Genomic DNA, 23143 nt, shown 5'->3' with positions numbered 1-23143 from the left:
GGGGTCTCACTAAGTTGCCTGGGCTGATCCCTAACTCCTAGCCTCAGGCAATCCTCCTGCCTCAGCCTACCAAAGTGCTGGGATTACAGGTCTGAGCCATTGCGCCTAGCCTCCAATTCTTTTAGTAGGTTTACATCACTAGATACTTTAGTTAACACAACTCATTCTCAAAGCAAAGTCCAAACTTTTATTTGAACAAGTGATGCTCAGGATTATTAAAAAGCAAAGTGAGATGAGCACTGAATGGGTAAGCTAAAGCTAATCTTGGTAGATACGTTTAATCTCCAGAATCCTAAATTTCCATTATTGCATCAGACATTTGTCACATTACCTAGCCACACAGCCCACATCATTTAAAGAAGGTACTATTTAATATATGCTGAATAAAATGAATCCTAATTTGTTTTAATCACCCACAAAAGTGATTAACACTGTACTGATATTACTATAAAGTCCCACAAAAGTACACATGCATACCAGTATGATTCCTTCATGGACACAAACTAAATAGGGTTAAGATTTTGGTAGTGGTTATACGTGCACAGCACTTTAAAATATACTATTAGAAATTACACTCTGCATCTATATTCCAGGTCTAGGGTTATAATAGCTAACTGGCCAGGTGCAATGGCTCATGCCTGCAATCCTAGCACTTTGGGAGGCTGAGACTGGAGGATCACTTGGGCCCAGGAGTTTGAGGCTGCAGTGAGCTATGACTGTGTTGCTGCACTCCAGTCCAGATGTCACAGTGAGACTCTGTCTCAAAAACATAATGGTTATAATAGCTAATGATCACCAATTTGGAAGTAGAGGAGAGTGGGGTATAGTAACAATAACAACATTTAGTTTTTATTGAGTGCTTACTATTTCTCATGTACTGTCTCACGTGATTTACTTGTATTACTTATCTAACCCTCTCAACACTATGAGAGAGCACTATTATTCCCAGATTGTTTATACAGTTAACACTATGGGTTTAAACTTAAGAGTCCACTTATACACAGATTTTCTTCTGCCTCTGCCACATGAGACAGCAAGACCAAACCCTCCTCTTTCTCCTCCTCTTCAGCCTATTCAACATGAAGACCTTTATGATGACCCTCTTCCAATTAATGATTAATAAATATATTTTCTTTTTCTTATGACTTTTTGAACATTTTTTTCTCTAGCTCACTTTAAGAATATAGTATATAACACATTAAAAACTAAAAAATTTTGTTTGTAATTAGCTCATATATATTTTTAATGATGGAGTTAACATGCCAAATTGCATCTACCCTAGGATAACAATTAGTTTGCATTCCCTGACCAAACATTTGAATAGAGAAATAGCTGAAAGACAAGGAGAGGTATTCTGGGATTAAATTAAGAGTCCTATGTGAATAAACAAGTGTTATTTAAAATCAACAATCTAAACAAAATGTACTGGGGTAAAATAATAGTCTTTCCAAAAGCTATTAATAACTTTTTAGAGATACTATGAGGTGCTTGCAAATAAGGAACCAAGCTCAGCTTCCCCAGCTAGTTCTAAGGGAAACTGTTCAAATTTCTATAAAGAATAAAACTCATAAATACATCCAAAAGTTTTAAAAAGTCACATGGCAAGACTTTGGAATAAGCAAGCCTGACAAGGCAGAAAGACAGAAAAGAAAGAAAAAAAGGGGAGAGGGGAAGAGAGAGAGAGAAAGAAAAGAAAGAGAAAATTGGGTGAGGGAGGATAGGGAGACAGTGAACAAAAGACCTCACAAAATGAAAGGAATAAAAATTTAATTGGGCAAATACCTGTCTAGTGTGACCCCTGTAGAAAACAAGCTGTATTGATAAAACATCATAAAGAGTACCTTGACAGCACTTGCAGAAATTTCATCTGCATTAAAATTACAAGAAACTTACAAAATCCTCAGCCTCAAACTGTTTGCGTTCTCTCTTGTCTTCTTTCCTCCCAGTTTCATTGTCAGGTATGTTGTTTTCATGTAGTCCTTGGCTTTTTCCAGAATGGAAAATACTGCTACGAGAACGGGAATTTCCACCATGGTATCCCCCTCGATGATTTATGTTTTCAGTACCATTTCTTCCATGTGTACGCCATCCGTTTTTTTCCTTCCTTCCAAAGTTACCTTTATTTGGTAACAATAATGTAACATAAATTCAAAGACAGTTATACTTAAAGACTGAATCACAATCAAAACTTTCTTAAAAGACCATGAAGAAAATTATCCTTAAACCCTATCATTCCTTAGCAAATTTTACCTCCATTAGGACGTCCTACACCAGAATCAAAGCCATCTGAAGAGTTGTGTCGTCGACGATTCACATCATAACGATTTTCTGTCCATGAAAAGTTTTCCGAATGCTTCTCAAAATTCAATGATGACTGAAACAAATTATATACAAGTAAATACACTTAAAAAATCTAAATACGCTTTAAAAACTAGTAATACTCCAACTAATTTCCAAGAATTTTAAATGGTTAAAAGGAACATTTTATAGTTATTTTCAAGGCATCTGAAAACTGGGTAACTTTAAATACATCACGATGGACTTCACTGTTGGTCCATTTTCTACCACCTAAAAGAAACAAGCACACCTTTTCTGAAAAAGCTCAACAACATCTACTTTTCAAAAAAAATCAAAGGTAAAATAGCATTCATTGTAAGGGAAACAAGTTATAACAAAACATGACATTCTGTATCACACACTACTTGATATATAAAAATTTTCACTATCGCTCATGATTTTCTTCTGTATCAGAAAAAAATTGTCAAATTAAACTTCAGTTTTAAGTCCCCTAGAATAATTTCCAAACTCCCCTTGCTCAAACCAAATGTTTTTAAAAAGCTATCAAAATAACAGAATGTATAACTATTCCAAAATATTAGAAACATACAAAAGTCCTATTTATAAAGGTTGTTATTTAGCTCCAATATTAATCCATTAAATCTGACAAAATCACAACCAAAACTCCCAACATCTTAAACAAATCCAATTTTAACAGATAGACACAGATGGTCATATGAATGGGAAAATGTGTAAAAATTCCCAAAAAACATTTGGGAAAGAAAGTGGTAATGGGGTGGGGAAGGTTAGTTATTAAGCCAGATATTAAAACACACTACTGGTATAGATACAGAAAGAGAACTTTGCTTTGTGATAACAATAGCATTTTAAACCAATGGAGGGAACATGAGACTTTTCTACCAGGAATAAGCAAAGTTAGAATCCTCTTTCATACCATCCACAAGAGTAAATTCTATAAGGATTAAAAGAACTGGGCTGGGCAAGGAGGCTCATGGCTATAATCCCAGCACTTTGGGAGGCCCAACAGGAGGATCGCTTGAGTTCAGGAGTTCCAAGACCAGCCTGAGCAAGAGATCCTGTTTCTGTCCTCTTTTGAGCCTGCCCACTCTTCCAAGAGTGTACTTTCACTTTCAGTAATAAACTGTCACTTGTTTGGCTTACAGGGTGTGTCCTGAAACTCTTTTCTCCCCAAGGATGTCTAAGAACTTGGAAAAACCTCCACTTGGAGGCCGGTAACAACGGGTGATTCAAAAGTTCGAGTAAAACGAAGATAGCCTGCCTTTCATAATGACACCAAAAAAGAAAAAAATATCAAGGGCAGAAATAACAAGTAATGTGCAGAACTAAGATATTTTTTAAAAAATCTTTACAACTCTAGTAAAGAATACACCTTGAAAATGTGAATCATGCTACTAAACTGAAGCCTGATGTCATAAAGATACCAATTCTCCCTCTAAATTTGACTACAAATTCAATATAATCCTGATGAACATGCCAATAAGCTGCCATCCTGTGAATAACAAAATGAATTAAAGTTCATCTAGAAATACAAATATGGTGTTAGACTTAAAGAATTCACCCTCCCCCAACTTCCATACAAGCCTCCTATAAAACCCACTGCTGTCCCCTTCCTAGGGGTATATTATTAGGCACATAGCCTTTGCCAGAACCCTAGGGAGATAAAAGAATGGAATACAAGAGGGGAAATTACTTTCCTTATCCCTTCCAGTTATTTGAAAAGAATTTATTACAGCAGCTGTTCACTCCCCCGGGGAAAAACCCTCTATAAAACCCAAGGCTCTCCCCTCCGTTGGTGTGAATGCTCTTTTTGGCCCCCAGCCATCTGCACCCAGATGAGCAAATAAACAGCATTTTGCTACACATGAGGAGGCTTCATGTGTCTCCCTCTTGCCTCCGGACCTAACAGTAACAGCCATGGAAAAAGTGTGAAAAACTAAGAGTAATGAGAGTTCAAGCCCTACTAAATATTATGAATCATACAAATATAGATGGAGTATCCTTAATCCAAAAATCCAAAATCAGAAATGCTCCAGAATTCAAAACTTTCTGAGTGCTGACGTGAAGCTTTAAAAGAAATGCTCATTAGAGCACTTGAGATTTTGGATTTTCAGATAAGGGAGGCTGAACCACTAAGTATAATGCAAATATTCCAAAATTTGAAAAATTCCAAAATCCAAAACACTGTGGCCAAGAATTTCAGATAAAGGATTCTTACACTATAATTAAGAGTTCAGTTCAGAAACAGAAACAGACAAATCATTAAGCAACAGTACTTCAAACAATGGATCCATAATTGAGTATTCATCAATTTCTCACCTAAAACCCTTGGAACCAGGTTATGTTTGAATTGCAAAATTTTCAGATTTTAAAAAGGTAATATGGTGAACTCCCATATTCAAACATGTTCCTCTTTACAGTAAAACATGAAGACTAACACCAAATAGAATTTCTTAAAAGAGAAAAAAAAAAACAGATGTGGCTGTAGTCTGAATGCAAAAGGAATTATGAAAAGTTTCCCTTTTCAGAGCTTTCTGGATTTTGGAATTGCAAATGAGGATGTGGGGGTTTGGGGAGTGATGACTAAATAAATGATGCTGTTATTCTATAGCATTGTAGTTTAGAGAGAAAGCTCTGGAATGAAACTAACTAGATTCAAAATCCTGATACCAGCAGGAGCTAACTGAACAGCTTTCACAAGTGACTAAATTTCTCTAATGTTTGGTTTCTCCTTCTGTATATAAATCAAAGTATCTCCTTCTTAAGAATTGCTGAAGGATTACATGACATAACCAAGTAACAAAAAGTGCAGTGTCTGGTACATAGTAAGCACCTCACTATGTATTATTATTAGTTTTCACCATTATTATTAACTGGTTGTCATATGAAAACAAAATTAACTTACACCAAAATCCAAATAAAATTAAATTTTCAATTTAGGAATAAAATCAAAAAAGTACTACTAGAAGATAATAGGTTGGGAATTATCTTGGTGTAATCTGGAAGTGAGCAAAGCATCAAAACTCATCTAGGAAAAAAAACTATACTGTATCAAATATATATTCACATAAAAACATAAAGCCTGGTCAGGCACAGTGGCTCATGCCTGTAATCCCGGCACTTTGGGATGCCAAGGTGGGAAAATTGCTTGAGGTCAGGAGTTCAAGACCAGCCCGGGCAACAGAGCAAAGGCCCCTCCCTCTCTACAAAAAAATTTTTTTAAAAAACTAGCCAGGCATGGCGGTGCATGCCTGTAGTCCCAGCTACCTCAGAGGCTGAGACAGGAGGACTGCTTGAGCTGCAGGACTGCTGCTGCAGGATTGCTTGAGAATTGCTACTTGGGAGGCTGCAGTGAGCCATGCCTGCACACTACTGGACTCCAATGAGCAACAGAGTGACATCCTGTATCAAAAAAACAAACAAAAAAAAGTAAAGCCTGGATAATAAATGTTATGAACGGAAATTTTTATGTTACAAAACCCTGAAAACTAATTAGTTTTAGAAAGCCAGATTGTAAATAGTAAAGAAAAAGAAAGCAAAAGGAAAAAAAGTATAACAATGGAAATCAATAAAAAAGAAACCAAGACAGAACTGAGGAGAACTAGAAGAACAAAATCTAGTCCTTTGAAAAGACTAATAAAAATGATCAAAGCTTTGGCAAGATGAGTCGTATCAAGAAAGTAGATAAAAACACACATTAGGATTAAAAAAGGAAATGCAACTAAAGCAGAGGTATTTTTTAACCAATAAGTGAATATCCCATATTTGCGTATTTATTTTAAAACTCAAAAAAGCTACTCAGTTTTCTTTCAAGACAAAATACATAACCAAAATGAGGCATTCTACAAACAAGAACCCTAATTCAACCCACAACCATTGAGGAAAATCTATAACAGGACTTTCCAACAGAAATTTCTGCCATGATCAAACTATCTATAGCTCTCCATTGTCCAATACAGCTATTGGACACATGTTGCTATTAAGCCCCTGAAATAAGGTTAATGTGACTGAAGCATTGAATTTTTTATTTTATTAATTTTAATCGATTCAAATTTAAATTAGGTCATGAGACTAGTGGCTACAGTATTCGATAGTAAAAATCTAAACTCTCTCTAATTAAAAAACTGACCAAGTCTGTTTCACTGGAAAACTAACAAATGTTTACGAAGAACAGATAATCCCATCATACACAATCTGTTATGGGGTGGGAAGGGCAAAATACCTCCTAAATAATTTTGATGCCAGTATAAGCTTGATATCAAAACCAGACAAAAATTTATAAGCAATTCATATTTGTATTGATGAAAAAATTATAAACAAGTATTAGCAACTACAAGAAACAGAAAACCAGATACCAAATTTGACACACTATGAACTAAGTTGTGCTTATCCGAGGAATAACAATATTTTTTTAAATCTTAAAAATTTATCACGTTAATGAGTTTAAATTCCACCCACATATATAAGCTTCACGAGAATGTAGATTTTATATCCAATACCTTAAACAGTCTCTTGTCACTCAAATATTTCAGTTTTGCATGAATAAGTGGAAAACACCCTTTGAACTTTTTTTTTTTGAGACAAGAGCCTCAGTCTGCCACCCTGGTTACAGTGTGCAGTGGTTTGCAGTGGTGTCATCATTCACTGCAAACTCAAATTCCTGGGCTCAAGTGATCTTCCTGCCTCGGCCTCCTGACTAGCTGGGACTACAGGCACTTGCCACCATACCTAGCTAATTGGAATAAACCTTATTCCTCTTCCTGCCACCTGCAAGAAAGTCACCGGTGTTCAACAAGGTTCTCAAACTACAGACGTTACCCTAAATGCCTGGGCCTAATTCACTGATGGTTCGACTAAGTTAAAAGATAATTGTGTCCACTGGACAGCAGCAGCCAATCAGCCCCAACAACTTCTCCGGGTAAGACAGCACAATGGGCTAAAATAGAATCTATCCTTAGAGAATATTTACAAGGACCACTTTTTTTTTTTTTTTGGAGACAGAGTCTCACTCTGTTCTCTGGGCTAGAGTGTCGTGGCGTCAGCCTAGCTCACAGCAACCTCAAACTCCTGGGCTCAAGCAATCCTTCTGCCTCAGCCTCCCGAATAGCTGGGACTACAGGCATGCGCCACCATGCCTGGCTAATTTTTTTGTATATAATTTAGTTGTTTGGCTAATTTCTTTCTATTTTTAGTAGAGACAGGATCTCACTCTTGCTCAGGCTGGTCTCAACCTTGAGTGATCCACCTGCCTCAGCCTCCCAGAGTGCTAGGACTACATTTTTTTATTTTGACTCTTACACTATTGCCAGCCAATAGCCAAGTCATCTTATTTGACACCCTAAAAAACAACAGACTAGCAGATTAACACCATACCACTATGGGGTCCCAAACTGAAAATTTGGGGCTAAGACAGTTTGAGTCACTCATGTAAGAGGCTCACAATAAGGGCCTTTTCTCTAATGAAAGTGACTGGTATCAAAAGCAACTAAAAGAAGATCAAGTCTGTAGCATGATACCTGGATCCATCATTACACCTGACATGACAACACACATCCACTATCATAGCTTGGCCACAAAACGAAAGACTATCTTTTTGATGCAGAAGCCACCACTACATGCTAACTTAAAACACTGACCAAAAGTTGGCCTACTTGTGAAGGAGACCACATCACACAGGGGGAACTATGTCAAACTTCTGACTAATTCTTGGAGCTACTGATGGTACCTTACTGCTGTTGAAACATTTTTAGGAATACCTTGCAGGGCCAATATTTAACATACCCAATGGACATTCCATGCTTCCTACCATCCACAGGCATCTGGCATTAATAAGTACTAGAAGAGCCTCACTGAAATTCACTCAAAACAAGTTAAAACTCTACCTCCTTCGTCTCACACACCTTATTATTATAAGACTGGTCAATGAATGCAGCATAACTAAAGAGATCATCTCATAGCCACTTCCTGGGTATAACCAGTATGAAAGCAATGAGAAGTTATGAGATTACAGACATATTTTTTTTTTAATTCATGATAATGCCCTGACCATCCCTAGACATGTTTCTTTCCCCTACGAGTAACTGGAGTTCCAGGCCAACCCTCTGGGTGACAGTGTGGCCAAAAAGAAACCCTGGGGCCTTAAGGTGAAACCTGGCATTCTAGGTCCTTAAGTGTGGCCTTTTGATTGAATCCAAATTTTACAGAATAAATCCTTTTAGTAAAAGGGGTGCAGCAGAGAAAGATGAAGCTTTTCCTGCCTCCCTTGGTGCTTAAAAAAGAAAAATCTTGAAATCAGAAGATCTCAGGTTTCCCACCCCTGGATCATAAAGACAATGACCAGTTGCTTGAGTACACTGCTCACCTATTCCTCCAACAGTATCCTACGTGAATCAAGGTAAAGGATATCCCTGTAAATTATATAAAAATGCCCTCGTCCCATTCGCATCCAATTTCTCCAGACAAAACATCTAGGTACAAGGAAGGGATGACATTTCTCTTAAATAATAACTATTGAAATTGGGACATACCAATTTCATGGCTGGGGAGGGAGAGCAAACAACTGCAGTACCTGGGGAGAAAATACCTTACCCTAGGAGGTGCACAGAGGAAGATGAACAGTTTTTTAATGCTTTCTCCCCTAAAACCAGCATCACTGCCTAAGTCAAACAGCAGCTGGAGGAGATAATATTCTTGACACACTACTAGATTTGTCACCTCCATCCATATGCTTTGAAATCAGAAAAATTCACATGGATGTGGCTAAGTCCCCAACTATCCTGTTATGCCTGATGCCATCAATGGCAGCTCCTCAATCTGCATTTGAACACTCAGATTGGCACAACCTTATTTCATACTGACTGATAAAAAATCATATGCTCTTTAGGAGGCCAAGGCAGGAGGATCATATGAGGCCCAGACAACATAGCAAGACCCTGTCTCTACAAAAAATAAAATTAAAAAATTAGCCAGGTGTGGTGGCACACACCTGCAGTACTAGCTACTTGGAAGGCTAAGGTAGGAGGATCCCTTGAGCCCAGAAGTTTGAAGTTACAGTGAGCTATGACCAGGCCACTGCACTGCAGCCTCAGCAAGAGCGAGATCTTGCCTCCAAAAAAAAAAAAAAAATTCATATGCTTACCCAGATACTTGAGCAGTTTCAGGTTATGGCATCTGTGTCAACTGAGGCTGCAACTACTTTGTGACTGCCCATGTTCATAAACTAATGTAATAGTAATCCAAATAAAGTTTAACAACAGATTCCAAACTAGAATGACCTGTGCCCCTTTGGGTGTTATGTCTGCACATGAGAGAGAATGAGCCACAGAATGTCCTCTATTGAGAATGAGGGCTGCTTTCTGGCCCATCTAATGCCCTATAATTACAGGTAATGACACCAAAAATCAGGTCAGTTAAAGCTCCCTCGAATGAACTATAATGCATAATAGCGTTGCCTGGGACCATGGGGGGGAGGGGAGGGAATCACCTACTGGTCCCCACCCTCCATTCACCCCTCTCCAGGACTTATTTCCATTTGGCTGGATCCTGGCCTCACCCCGCTGCTTAAGATGTTAATAGTCACCTTAATTAAATGCTGTATAAGACAAATTAAATGGATTTGATCCTAGTCTCTGTCATGACAGATTAATCAAAGTGAGTGACAAAGTGGAACAATCATGTGAAAATTTAAATTTGGCCAAAAACATGTAGAGCTGATGGGTAGAGTATAGAGACAGGCAATAAACCAAAAGCCCTGAGCACCCCTGAACATTCTTGCTTGTATGCAAAAAATGCAAGGCCTTGACTGTTCTTTGCATGGGCCAGTTCTCAGAATCATGTTTGCAGTGGGCAACATTGAGGATAGGTTAACATCTTCCTTGGGGACAAAGAGTGGGCTCATTATAAATGCGGTTGATCCCCTAAATTCAATGCAAGACTAGCATCCACCTGGGAACCTCCCTGTCAAGCCCCAAAGGTCTTAGGGAGCATGAAGCACCAATGCCAACATCATGCTTATGTGGTTTGCTGTGCCATAAGTAATAAAGTTCTCTGTTTCAGACCCGATGGTCTCATGTCTTCTGCCAACATTCATGAAAGAGTAACAGGTTGGCTTGTTAGCTTGCAAAGATGATAAAATGCCAGACCCTTCAAAAACTGATAGATAGCCAGCACAGTAAAATATGCATAAGAAATACAAATAATAGGGCTAAAAAGAAGATATTGGTATTATTTGTGAATGACTGTCCTTATAAAAAAATCCAACACACTTCAAAGTGAGAATTAATCCAGTTTGCTAGATAAAAGACTAACAAGATACAATGTATCTGGCAACAAAGACTTAATAAAAAACCTTTTAAAAATAGGATTTAAAATAGCAACAACAGATGTAGCCAGATAACTACTGAAATAAATGCAAGACTAAAAAAAACTGTAACTCTAAAGACATTAAATATGATATGTAAATAAGTGCATATATACATATGTGCATTTCCTAAATCAGTACTAAAAGAAAAGCAACCCAAAAGAAACAATAAATGAATTTCAACAGGCAATTCACAGAAATGTAAATCACAACATCCAAGAAACAGTGAAAATGCATTTCATAACAAAGATTGGCAAAAATGTTACCTCTGGTAATCTGACAAAGTTTTGGCAAGAATATAAAGAGAACCGTTATACATAGCATACAGGGGTATAAATCAGACCACCACATGGGAGAAGAATCTGGTAATGTCTAGTCAAGTTCTAGCAATTTTACTTCTAACTATATTTCAGAGCATTATTATTCAAAGCATAGTCCATAGACAGGCAGAATCAGCAACGCTTGCAAGTTTTTCAAGAATCTGGGGCCCCACTAGAGACCTACTGAATCAGAATTTTCATGTTAACAAAATCCTCAGGTTGTTTTCATACCTATTAAAGTTTGAGAAAGAGTGGCCTAAAAAACGTTTACATATGTGTACAAGGAGACATTATAAGACTATTCAATGCAGTACTCTCTTTAAATGCCAAAAGTTATAAACAATCTAAACCTAAATGAACAAATGTGGTATATAGACACAAAATAGAAAACTATTAGGTTGGTGCAAAAGTAACTGCGGTTTTAGCATTGTTAAAATTTGCCTTTTGATATTGGAATACATTCTTAAGTAAATATGATTATGTTGTATGTCATTTTAATGTGCATTTCGTGCTTTATGGGATTTTTGGCTAATGACTTATTACTTGTTATTTATTTTAGACTATGGAAATGAGGTTAGACAAAAAGCAAATTTTCTTACTGGAGTTCAAAATGTAAAGCAGTGGAAGCAACTTGCAACATCAACAACCCATTTGTCCCAAGAACTGCTAACAAATGTACACAGTGCAGTGGTGGTTCAAGAAATTTTGCCAAGGAGACAAGAGCCTTGAGATGAGGAGTGCAGTGGCCAACCCTTTGAAGTTTACAACCACCAAATGAGAGTAATCATCAAAGATGATCCTCTTACAATGGCACAAAAAGTTGCCAAAGAACTCAACATTGAACATTCTACGGTTGTTCAGCATTTGAAGCAAATTGGAAAGGTGAAAAAGCTTGGTAAGTGGGTGTCTCGTGAGCTTACAGAAAAATCAAAAAAAACCCATCGTTTTGAAGTGTCACCTTCTCTTCTTGTACACAACAACAAACCATTTCTCAGATTGTGATATGCCATGAAAAATGGATTATATATGACAACTGGTGATGACCAGCTCAGTGGTTGGACCAAAAAGAAGCTCCAAAGCACTTCCCAAAACCAAACTTACACCAAAAAAAGGTCATGGTCACTGTTTGGTGGTCTGCTGCCGGTCTAATCCACTACAGCTTTCTGAATCCCAACAAAACCATTACATCCAAGAAGTATGCTCAGCAAATCAATGAGATGCACCAAAAACTGCAACGCCTACAGCTGACATTGGTCAACAGAAAGGGACCAATTCTTCTCCACAACAATGCCCGACCACACGATGCTTCAAAAGTTGAACGAATTGGGCTACAAGGTTTTGCTTCATCCGCCATATTCACCTGACCTCTCACCAACCGACTACCACTTCTTCAACCATCTTGACAAATATTTGCAGGGAAAACACTCCCATAACCAGCAAGATGCAGAAAACGCTTTCCAAGAGTGCATCGAATCCCTAAGAGCAGATTTTTATGCTACAAGAATAAACAAACTTATTTCTTGTTGGCAAAAATGTGTTGATTGTAATGGTTCCTATTTTGATTAATAAAGATGTGTTTGGGCCTAGTTATGATGACTTAAAATTCATGATCCGAAACCGAAATTACTTTTGCACAAATCTAATATACATAGTTCAAGACAATTACACAAAATCTACAGATATCAACATGGAAAAAATCTCCAAGATATAAAAATATAAAACAGATAATTATTTATGTAAAAATTTATGTAAACATACAACAGTATTTACTGCACATGCAATTATAAGAACATGCACTGAGAATATCCCCAGGAAAAACTGAAAATGAGAACAGGATTGTGAAGAAGTAAACAGTGGACTTTGACCATATTATCTAATATTTTATTTCTAAAAACAGATACAAAGCAAATATGGCAAAAATTTTAAGATATGACTATGCTGGATGGTTAATAAGTATTTGTTTAATTAACTGGGTAGTCAGCGTTTAATTATTCTCTATGCTTCTTTGTATGTTTAAATATTTCATTAAAACCTTCTGTCTTTCTAAAAATATCCAACAAACAAGCTATAGGAAAGTATTTGCAAAATAAATGGCAAACACATCCCCTAACACAAAAAAAGCTACTATAAATCACTAAGAAATAGGTTACATGAACAAGCAGTTCTTAGAAATACTTCCTAACATAAAAACATGCTCACTCATAATTGAACGATGCAAATCAAAATACCATTTTCATCTAATTTCACAAAGATATAAAATTGAAAACATCCAGTGTTGCCAAAACTGAAAAGCTAGCCCCCTCATAAAATTGTAATGGGATTATAAATAGGTACAAGTAAAGCATTATCTACCAAAATGTACAAACCTTCTGACCTAGCAATTCTGCTAGGAATTTACCTTACAAATATATTCAAGAGATGTCCAGATATTCCTGCAGCTTGGTCCTTTCTCAGATAACTAATTACATAATTCATGTATACTCCACTCAATAAAAGATTAGGTACCCACCGAAAAGAGAGTAATTCTCTATAACTGACTATACAAAAAGATATTGGAGATGCCATCCTTGAAGTAAACGGAAAAAGTAGCTATCTCACTTGTTCATCTAGACTAGGATAAAAATATATTCTGGTGTACACATACATAAAAGTATCCTAGCATTTTACTTCCGAAAATTTGCCTATTCCCTAATAATCAAGAAAAGAAATTTATTAAACTGATGAATTTTAAAGTTAGGCACACATGGGTTCCTATTCCAGCTCTAGTACTTTGGAGCAAATTACTTAGTCTCTCAAACTCAGTTCCCTTGTCTGTAAATAAGAGAAAAAAACAAGAGTATCTACCACGTAAGATTTTTGTTGCCTGCACACAAACTGTTTTACATAGTGACTGGTATGTAGAAACATTAGCTATTAAAACAAGCCAAGCAGAGACCATTTCCACCCATTCCCTCTTACACTATCTTTTTCTTGAATTGTTTTTAAAAATAGTTTTAGAAATTTTCTCTATTTTTCCTGATGCCCAGAATACAGAAATAAAGAATTAACCAAAAAACCTACATAGTAAACTTCTACACAGAAGTTTCAACAGTCTGATTGGATTTTCTGATCCTGTTAGCCTAAAGGAATACATAGCACAAGTTTTCAATACAAGTTAACACTGCTTACACTGTCAAAATTTTAGTACAGTATTATTAATCAGTTTTTTAAATATTGCCATAAAAGAATCAAAAATGCTCTATTACATTCTAGTTCTAAAGATAACTACAGGATACCAAATACAAATACAAATGTATTCATTGCAATGGAATTTCATCATGTTTTTCACTATTTTGTTCTGCTTAAAAAGGCCCAGTGTGATGTGAGGCACAGGTTTGTAGACCCAGCTACTCAGAGGTTGAAGCAGGAGGATTGTTCAAGACTAGCCTGTGCAATACAGATAGACCCCATATCTTAAAAAAAAAATTGTTTCTCTTTTTTTTTTTTTCTTTTTGAGATAGGGTCTGGCTCTGTTGCCCAGGCTAGAGTGCTGTGGTGTCAGCCTAGCTCACAAGCACCTCAAACTCCTGGGTTCAAGCGATCCTCCTGCCTCAGTCTTCCAAGTAGCTGGGAGTACAGGAGTGCACCACCACGCTCAGCTAGTTTTTTCCAATTTTAGTTGTCTGGCTAATTTTTTCTATTTTTAGTAGGAACAGGGTCTCACTCTTGTTCAGGCTGGTCTTGAACTCCTGACCTCAACTGATCCTCCCACCTCAGCCTCCCAGAGTGCTAGGACTACAGGCGTGAGCCACCGTGCCCAGCCTGTTTCTATTTCCTACCACTCATCTACCACACCCTTGGGATCTTCTTTCTTCAAACAAGTACAACTATGAAAATACACAATAGCCTGTTTTCCAGGGGTTATTTTGTCATCCTTCCTACGGTAAGTCAATGGGAATAAGCAGCATTTTAAACAAAGGGAATTTCCTAGCTACCTAAATTTTTCAGTATTTGTAACTACTTCTGTCCAGTATTCTTTCAATAATATAAATGTCCCTTTTCAAACTAAGTCAGGATCCATTAACGGATGATGAAATCAATCCGCCACAAGTGGCATTTTAATGGACTAAAAAAGAACAGAAGACAACAGAAAATATTAGTACGCTATAGGCATATGAAATTGTTTTAGTTATACCTACCTAAATACAAAAACCCTGTGAAAAATTTACTTCTCACTATGGGTTGCAATCAACAATTCAAAAGCCACTACTCTTAAGCCACAGACATATAATCAGCCACATGCAGTTTAAAATTTCACCACATGATGGGGCTAAAACTCTACACATCTCAAAATTACTGCCGTGCAGTTCTGAAAACATTTTTACCCTTAACTCAAGACTTCACATCCTCTTTCCAAACAAAAATAAATAAAAGACCGCCCATTACATTCTAATAGAGAATGCAATAGTAATTAACATCTGCTTCCATTTACTGAGGACAAGATTAAAAAGGAGGAAATGATATGAGCAGACAGAAGTCTACAGCAGCAAACAAGAGGTTACAAATGGTAATCCATGAATGATTCCAAGAGATGAAAGATTAAGCCACAAACAATGTACACTAAAAGAAGCAACACTAAAAGATGTGTTTGTCAAAATCATTTTAGGTAAAGAAAAAAACCTCAAATACTGCTAGTTAAGAGTCGAAATTGATAACCATCTTCTAGAGATAATTTTTGAAGAAGTTAAAATAGTCGGTTCCAAATTTTAATTTAAGAATCAAAATCATCATCATTATGATGGCCTACGAACATTAACCAAGAGGCAGGTTTTAGAAAACACTAAGGATTTCACTGGCCAACCGTGGTGGATTGCTTGAGGTCAGAAGTTTGAAACCAGCCTGAGCAAGAGTGAGAACCCGTCTCTACTAAAAATAGAAAAAATTAGCCGGGTGTGGTGGCGAGTGCCTGCAGTCCCAGCTACTTGGGAGGCTGAGGCAGAACGTTTACTTGAACCCAGGAGTTTGAGGCTGCTATGAGCTAGGCTGACACCATGGCATTCTAGCCCAGTCAACGGACTGAGATTTCTGTCTCAAAAATAAAAAAAAGATTTCACCACACATTAACAATCATCAATATTAACTTCAGGTTAACTTTAAATGAAGACAAGTATTATTTACAAGTGTTTTTTTTTTAAACTTTTCAGATATTGATATTTTTTATTGATGTGTTTTATATTAGCTGTGAAACTCCTTAAAAATTAAAGCAAGTCTTATACCTATTTCAGAGAAAACAACAAAAGAGGAAAAGTAAATAAACAGGCAAGCAAGAAACTCATATGACTCCAGGCCAGGCCTACGGAAAAATAAACCCACTAAAAGGATAGATGAGAGCAACTGAGTTGGCGGGGTGGGAGGGGATGAGTGAGACAAGGGAGCAAATTCCAGGGACCTACACTTGAGGGGAAAAGGGGCAAACAGAGAGTCCCTGACAAGAAGTGATTTCAGTAGTTTAATCAGCAGAAGTCTCCATTCCCTAACTTCAAGTCCCTTTTTACAGTGTGAATTGAAATTTTTAATCGTTTTACAGAATTCCAAATGAGTCCTATGGAAAGAGCACAGAATAGCAGATGCATCCTGTATTCTAGTCAAGGTACACACTAATTAGCTATGTGAAAACAATCAAGTTAGTTAACCTTCCAAATAATCCATATGTATAAAATAGATGACTTTAGGACAATCACTAAGATGTACCTTCAACTCTAAAATTCTATTGTCTAGGAGAATTTTGTCACTTCAATGCATATTTTTCAAAATATTATGGACCAAATTTGTTACTACCTGATAAGTCCTTAATAGGGAGTAAATTTCTAAATTATAAAATTATTTCCATAAAAGCTGCTTAATAAAAAGTGTTATAGACTGGGTATGGTGACTCAAGCCCTAATCCCAGCACTTTGGGAGGCCAAGGATTGCTTGAGGCCAGGAGTTTGAAACCAGCCTGGGCAACACAGTGAGACCCCATCTCTCTCTCTTTTTTTTTTTTTTTTTTAAGTTAGCTGGGTGTGGCATGTACCTGTAGTCCCAGCTACTCAAGAGGCTGAAGTGGGAGGATCGCTTGAGCCCAGGAGTTCTAGGTTACACTGAGCTATCATTGCATTGCCACTGCATTCCAGCCTGGAAAACAGAGCAAGACCCTGACTCTTAAAAAAATAAATAAAGTGTTATAGAACTGCCTATATGGCTACAGGTATGTCTCAACACAGTAGAGCCTCATAAATAGGCAAGCAGATATTAAGACATTACAGAAAAAAAAAAAGTGGAAGACAGTTTATTAAGGCACATGGATTAATTATAATCAATTCCAAGGTTAACTCAGGTAACTGTGAAAGAGTTTTTCTACACTTACGATTGCTTCTTAAAATGTCTATATATTAATTTCTTTTTTCCTTAGTGGAACTATAAAAGAGATTACGTTACAATAAATAATTTCTTAGATTAGATGAAACAAGGTATGGGTTGAACATCTCTAATCTAAAATCTGAAACTTTTTGATGCTCAAAGGAAATGTCCATTGTATCATTTTGGATTTTGAGATTAGGATGCTCAACCAGCATAATGCAAATATTACAAAACCTGAAAATATCCAAAACACTTCTGAGTCCTAAGCATTTTGAAAAAGGAGACTAAACCGGTACCTTCAGAGTAATTTTAAGTATAGAGCATTGCAGAAAACAAATTATTAGAACTGGTCTCTGCTTTGACAGTGTGTGGGATAATATGAAATATTTGGTCTTTGTCCCAGATTCCTGTCATTCAGCTTCTTCTTAAAATCCCTGGAATTTTCAGAGTGATAGGAGTATCTTTTGTTATTTGTAGTTAGCCCTCGAGATAACTCTCCAGTTTATGCTACAGGTAGTTAGAGTGGGACTGCTGGATAGCCTCAGGATAGGGCAAGTCACTAAAAACATCAAGTGATTAGGATAGGAACTTTCAGCCCCATCCACTGATCAACAGTTGAAAAACCCGTGAAGGTGCTGGGAGCATGGTATACCCCAGAGAGGGCAAGGAAGCTCCATGTACCCACCCTACACACAAATACCTCACCTTATCCATCTACTCATCAGTACCCTTTATAACTAACTAGCAAACCTAAGTGTTTCCTAAGTTCTGAGGGCCATCCTAGCAAATTAGGCAAACCCAAAGAGGGGTCACAGAAACCCTAGTTTGTAGCTAGTCAAAAGTACAGGTCACCCAGACTTGCAATTGGCATCTGAAGTGGGGGCAGTCTTGTGGGACTGAACACTAAATCTGTCAGATCTATATCCAGGTGGATCATGTCAGTCAGAATTGAAATGAATTCTGGGATACCCAGTTGGAGTCTGCTAGAGAACTCCTTGGTGTGTGGGGGGAAAATCTTCCACACGTCTGGTCATAGAAGTGTCCTATGCTAAGCAGACAGGAAAAATGGTTTGTTTTCCCTTTTTACACAGGTCTTATAGTCTAGAAAAGCCAAAACACCTACAGGAATTACTTCCTACCTAAATGAACACAGATTGACTGAACCAAAAGTATAAATTACTATGAAAAATCTCAGAAGTGATAAGAAATTAACTGTTATTCATGAGAAAGATACTTTCCTAAAAATAAAGAGTTAATTTCTTAATAATATGGGCCTCCTTCTATTCTAATTTCCTCTTTAGAGGCAAATACTTAGTCAATTACAGGTGGATCATCTATGACCACCTGTAGTTTTTTTTATATGTCTATACAATAGACAATGCTGGACGAAAGGCCCCCAAAAGCTCTTCAAACTAACAAGGTGACCTAATCAGAAATATCACATTATGACTTTTATCAGAAGAAATATACTGATATTTCTCACTTTGCAATCAGACTATTAGTTTTTTAAAAATCACTAGTGGCATATAATCTACCCAAAAAGCCCATTTTCTAGTACTTGGCTTCGAGGGCTTTCCTCTTAGCACATTGGAGAATAGATGACAATTTCAATGCTCTACAACAGTTTCGGATGTTTGTAAATGTATCTGTAAAAACTATTCTATTTTTTATGTTGTCAAAGTCTTCATTAAAAAACGATTCTATTTTTTTTATTAGAGCACCTTCTGCCTGATCTTTTTTGTTTGTTTGTTTGAGACAAAGTCTCACTGTCCTGAATAGAGAGCAGTGGTGTCAAGCCTAACTCACAGCAACCTCAAACTCCTGGGCTCAAGCAATCCTCCCGCCACAGCCTCCTGAGTAGCTGAGACTACAGGCGCATGACACAATGCCTGGCTAATTTTTCTATTTTTAGTAGACACAGGCTCTCGCTGGTCTCAAACTCCCGACCTCGAGCGATCCTCCTGCCTCTGCCTCCCAGAAGTGCTAGGATTACAGGCGTGAGCCACCGTGCCCAGCCTCTGCTTGATATTTTTAAGTAAAATAAACATTTCTTAGATTAGTGACTCCTGGTATGTAACAATATTACAAAATTCACATTACTTCTGAAATTCAAAGCCTCATTTATGTGAAAAATCAGTCTTCCAGATATATGGAAAGACTTCGAAAACCTCCAATTTTTTAAAACGTATTATCAACAGGCGAAAAGTTAAGCACGTTCTTAGATGAATAGTATAGAAATCTTACCAAATTTTAGTAGATTTTCTTGAAAAAACTGTTTCTTCACTTGCTTTGTGCCTTTAGGATAATGTACACAGACTGTCCCAAGTGTTTGTTTTTAATAGTTTTTACCAGTTGTGCTAGTTCAGAACTACTAAAACTCAGAACCTCAAGAATCTGTGGTTCTTGAGCTACAACCCACTAAACCTCTCGTCCACTCTGGGCAGCTGTGACTAAGAAGACCAGGTCCTTGCCCCATCATCTCCTAAACAAGGGGGACAGCATACTGGGAGGGGCAGGCTCCCAATATTTTTCTTCCCTTCCCAATTTCAGTTGAATCAGTTAAATTGGTGGTAAGTGCAGCCAAGAAATCAGGGGCTCCTTTCCTCTATCACCCATAGGATGAAGGCTCTACACCAGATTCAAAGTACCAATAGGCTCCAACTGCCCTTGCCCTAGTTACCTAACAGGACAGAAGTTCCATACTGAGAGGCAAACTTCTCCACCCAGTGCCTGGAATAGTGGCTCAGAGATTTTCCCCAGGTGAGAAGCAGCCCTCAAAGGAACTGACTTTACTTCAAACAGTGTGGAAAAAGTCAAGGCTGAGGACACTTTCAGAAATAAAGGAGATTGTGGTGGTAAGAAAACAAGAGGAGCCCGGAGTTCCTCTTAATGAAGAACAATAAGCTGAACCACAGGCCAGCTAATTCAGAAAGAACCAGGTAAAGAGACAGCTAAGAAGAGCCCTACTGGGGTCAGAATGAATCTCAGAACACTGGCCCCAAAACCCAGGCCTGCCCTAATTAAATTGGATCTGAGCACATTGCAATTAATGCCCCCAGGCATTGCTGAAAACAACAGAGCAATCCGCTGGCAATTAATGGAACCTAACACATGGGGGTGTGATATCAAATGAGGCAAACAGCTTTACAGAAAAGATCAGTAAAAGACAGTCAGAGAGCCCTGATAAAACCACCTTCATCCCACAGTGACTGTGTGTACACACCCTTTACTCTGCAACTCAATCTTCACTTTCCCCAAGTGCATTAAAGAAGGTCAATATTTAAAATGAGTACAGCAAGGACTAAAAACAAGTTCTAAATCATCACATTCTTGGATAGCTACTCAAATTAGATAATGTTTGGCAAAGCATTTTGCAACTAAAGTACATGATGTATGCTAGGTAGCATTATTATCTAAAAGGGCTATCAATATAAGATAGAAAAAAATAGTATAGAAAAAGGTAAGATATTTATAATAAGTAATGTTCAAAGTATCTGATATGAATTAAAATTTGTGGAACACTGATTACTACAAAAGGCAACTTGGAAGTAAATGGTCTAGTATATTGATGGTATATTGAAAACTGACTTTTAAACTAATAAAACCACTAAACTAAACATGAAATAACTTCGATGATAATATAAATGTACTTCTCTGCAAAGATATTAAACCTTTACATTTTAATTTCATTTGTGTAGAACATGAATGAAAGAAAGGCAGGTACACAAAAAGAGAGATGCAGGAAAGAGTACCTTTGTTGATGATGGTGGAGTAGGAAAATTAAGCCAGGCTGGAGCAAAGTCATGCTGCGCCATTTAGGTCCAGTCTCTCCAACTCAATGAAACAAGGCTTCAACACCTCATGGCAAGTCCCTGTCGTACAAAAATGGAAGGAATTAGACCTGTAGCTCCTGGCCAAAAATTATCTTCTTTAAATTGCAATGAACTTAACTACTACAATATTCCATTTATAATGAAAATTTAGGAAAGGCGAAACTATAGTGATTAAAAAAAAAAAAAAACAGCTCCTGGCGGGGGTAATAACTGCACGGGGCAAGAGGAATTTTCTGGCTAACTGGGTATTATCTTGCTTGTGGTGATGGTTATACAACTCTTCTCATTTGTCAAAACTCATCAGATTATCAACCTAAAATTGGTCATTTTTTCACAAAGTATACCTCAATAAAACTTATTTTTAAAAATCAAATAGACAAATAGACATCAAGTGTCTCCTGATGTGATGCAATATGAAGTACACATTACCATCTATGATATATTCTTGATCCCACCCCAAATGGAATTTGAAATCTGATCTAACTACCAATAGCAAGAAATTCAAGACAGAGGAACAAGTTAAAACACATCTGGGAGAAATAATCTGCCAAATTTAGAGCACAGACTATTCCAAATATCAAATAATCTGGTTTCTTCAACAAATAACAGTATTTAATAGACAGATCAATCAAATACATGCATGCACCTAGCACGTATCCTTACTCAAACAAATCCATCTTTTTAAAAAAAAAAAGTATGAAACAGCAGAAATGTGGACATAAGCTGGACATTAAACGGCACTAAGGAATTAATAATCACTTAGATGTGATCATGGCATGGTGATTATAATGTTTTAAAACAAAGATACACCGGACTTTGTTTTAAAATAAACCAGAGAGTGCTGATGGGGGTATAGTTGAAACAAGGTTGTCCATGTTTGTAAACACTAAAGCTGTATGTTGGTACAAGGAAGTGTATGAAAACTTCCATAATAAAAAGTTTTTTATAATTACAATCATCATAACAAAATTTTAAAATACTTTAGAAACTACTGTTCTTCTGCATTCTGAATTTCAATTTTCCAGAGGCTGTCTCAACTGTATCAATGAAAGTTTCAAGTTGTCAGACCAATCTAAACATAGTAAATTCAGATTTTTTTTTAAATGAGGCAGAAGTCAACTGGGTAACTGTTCTCATTTCAATATAGAGCTTATCATGCGATCATCTCTGCCAGAAAAAAATAATAAAATAAAAAATGAAATAAATATAGAGCTTAGACTATTTTGGTCAACCTTTCTAAATGAAATTTCTAAACATCAAAATATTTACATTTACTAATAACAAATTAGTACAATGCTTTATGTTTACAACTACATAATAATCTCAAAGTGAAATTTTAACAAATAACTGTTAAATGAAATACTGTTGATTTTATACTTTCAAAAGTCTTCTTTCAAATATTAAGAGCTAAGGCAGAATTTTTTAAAAGCCATATGAACTTCCTAAAGTATTCAAATAAGATTTTCAGGATGTTACAGAAATATTCTAATTCCACTACCCAAAACTGTGCTGTTCTATTAAGAGTATCCAGATATAAGAAATAAATACAACGGGTTAAAACTCACACTGAAAGTCAAAATGTTTAAATGCTCATATAAGTTAAGGAAGAAAAACCCTGATACAATTTGAAAAACCTAAGATGAATTCCAATAAAACACTCATGAAACAAATAATAAATTTTGTTTTAGAGTGTAACTAGGCTGTGCTGCAGTGGCTCATGTCTGTAATCCTATCACTTTGGGAGGCTGAGACATGACTATTACTTGAGGCCAGGCAATGGAGGTTGCAGTGAGTTATGATGCCACTGCACTGAAGCCTGGGCAACACAGTAAGACCCTGTCTCCCCAAGCCCCTCCAAAAAAAATGTACCTAATCGAAATATACTACACATCACGAAAATTCAGGCATTCGGGAGTTTTATTTCTATCTGCATTACA

At 36.8% G+C, this 23143-nt stretch overlaps 1 protein-coding gene across 4 annotated transcripts in view; it reads right to left on the bottom strand.

Annotated features, from left to right (window-relative positions):
* GPBP1 (GC-rich promoter binding protein 1) overlaps positions 1–23143 on the bottom strand; it is a 78738-nt gene that overhangs the window by 23473 nt on the left and 32122 nt on the right. For 3 of the 4 annotated variants that reach the window (XM_045566337.1, XM_045566339.1, XM_045566338.1), the window contains 3 exons: positions 21126–21245; positions 2251–2374; positions 1894–2117 (listed from right to left, as the gene is read on the bottom strand). In XM_045566337.1, the coding sequence (XP_045422293.1) occupies positions 1894–2117; positions 2251–2374; positions 21126–21188 (411 nt within the window). In that variant the 5' untranslated portion in view covers positions 21189–21245. The remainder of the gene's footprint in view (positions 1–1893; positions 2118–2250; positions 2375–21125; positions 21246–23143) is intronic. The other variant, XM_045566340.1, reaches the window with a different exon arrangement.

This window comes from Lemur catta, chromosome 12 (genome assembly GCF_020740605.2).
Source record: "Lemur catta isolate mLemCat1 chromosome 12, mLemCat1.pri, whole genome shotgun sequence".
Classification (NCBI taxonomy): domain Eukaryota; kingdom Metazoa; phylum Chordata; class Mammalia; order Primates; family Lemuridae; genus Lemur; species Lemur catta.
The sequence above is the reverse complement of the archived record's forward strand: the minus strand, read 5'-3'. Positions and strand labels throughout refer to the sequence as shown.